General features: G+C 65.8%; 1 protein-coding gene across 1 annotated transcript in view; it reads right to left on the bottom strand.

Annotated features, from left to right (window-relative positions):
* Positions 1-962, bottom strand: part of LOC111820952 (AP-3 complex subunit delta-1-like) — an 8,944-nt gene extending 7,982 nt beyond the window's left edge. Inside the window, exon 1 of the mRNA XM_023733156.1 lies at positions 816-962. Within this exon, the coding sequence (XP_023588924.1) occupies positions 816-911 (96 nt within the window). The 5' untranslated portion in view covers positions 912-962. The remainder of the gene's footprint in view (positions 1-815) is intronic.
* Positions 963-987: the final 25 nt, after the last annotated feature.

Below are 987 nucleotides of genomic sequence, written 5' to 3'. Positions count from 1 at the left end.
GTCCGTTGGTCAGTCACTCCACCGGCATCCCTCAACGAAGCCGACCCCCGCTCGGACACTCAGTGACCACTGACTGTCCCACTTCTGCCTTAATCTAGGTCGCAGGTTGCGGGAAGGACGGAAGGGAAGGAAATGATGCCCAGTTATATTTTTACTCCTGGAAAATCCTCTGTGGGCTCTGGCTGTCGGGTTTCTCTCTGAAGTCCGCTTCCCCATTCCTGGACCCCCCTCAACTGCTTCCTTATTTCGGCTGAGGATGCTGACCGCCCTTCCTCCTAACAGTAACCTCACCCTCCTGAGAACACGGGCCGGGGGGACAAAGCCCTGACACCCCGCCTGGCTCGCAGCGAGGCATCAGGGAATGACCTGGACCCGAGCATTTCCCGGGGGACCGGCGGACCCCTGCCTCGGTCTCCCGAGGAGCGCTGCTGACACGGACGGTCCCCTTAGGAACAGTCCGGTGGCTTGGGGTGGGGCCCGGGACCCTGCATTTTTACCAGCTGATCCTTAAACACACTCGGGGGGGATGCCAGCTGCTCGGAGACCAGGGACGCCTCCTCGGGAGCGGCCTTCAAGCCTTGTGGGCCCCTGGAGAGGGAGGGAGCTGGCCCCTATCTCCGGGCGGGTAAACTGAGGCAGCGGCGGGGAAGTCACCCAGTGGCCCGGCCCGGAACGCTGCCTTTTCAGCAGGGCTCCCGGGTCCTCGATTCAATCGGAAGTTTGGGACCCGCTGCTCGGGGCGGGGGCACCCGGGGTGGGGGTGCGGCTCTCGGGCGGTAAGTGAGGCCCGGGGACGGAGGGTGGGCCGGGCTCACCTCGTCCTCCTTGTGGTTGCGGATGCCGCGCACCAGGTCCTGCAGGTTCTTGTCGAACATGCGGTCGATGCTGCCCTTGACCATCTTGAGGGCCATGGCAGCGGCCGATGGGGGCCACGCCGGCCTCGAGCCCCGGGAGACCCGCGGCCGGGCACCGACCGGGGAGCCGGGG

The sequence above is a fragment of the Trichechus manatus genome, unplaced genomic scaffold (assembly GCF_000243295.1).
Source record: "Trichechus manatus latirostris isolate Lorelei unplaced genomic scaffold, TriManLat1.0 scaffold00057, whole genome shotgun sequence".
NCBI classification, from domain to species: Eukaryota; Metazoa; Chordata; class Mammalia; order Sirenia; family Trichechidae; genus Trichechus; species Trichechus manatus.
This window is presented reverse-complemented; position numbering and strand designations above follow the sequence as displayed.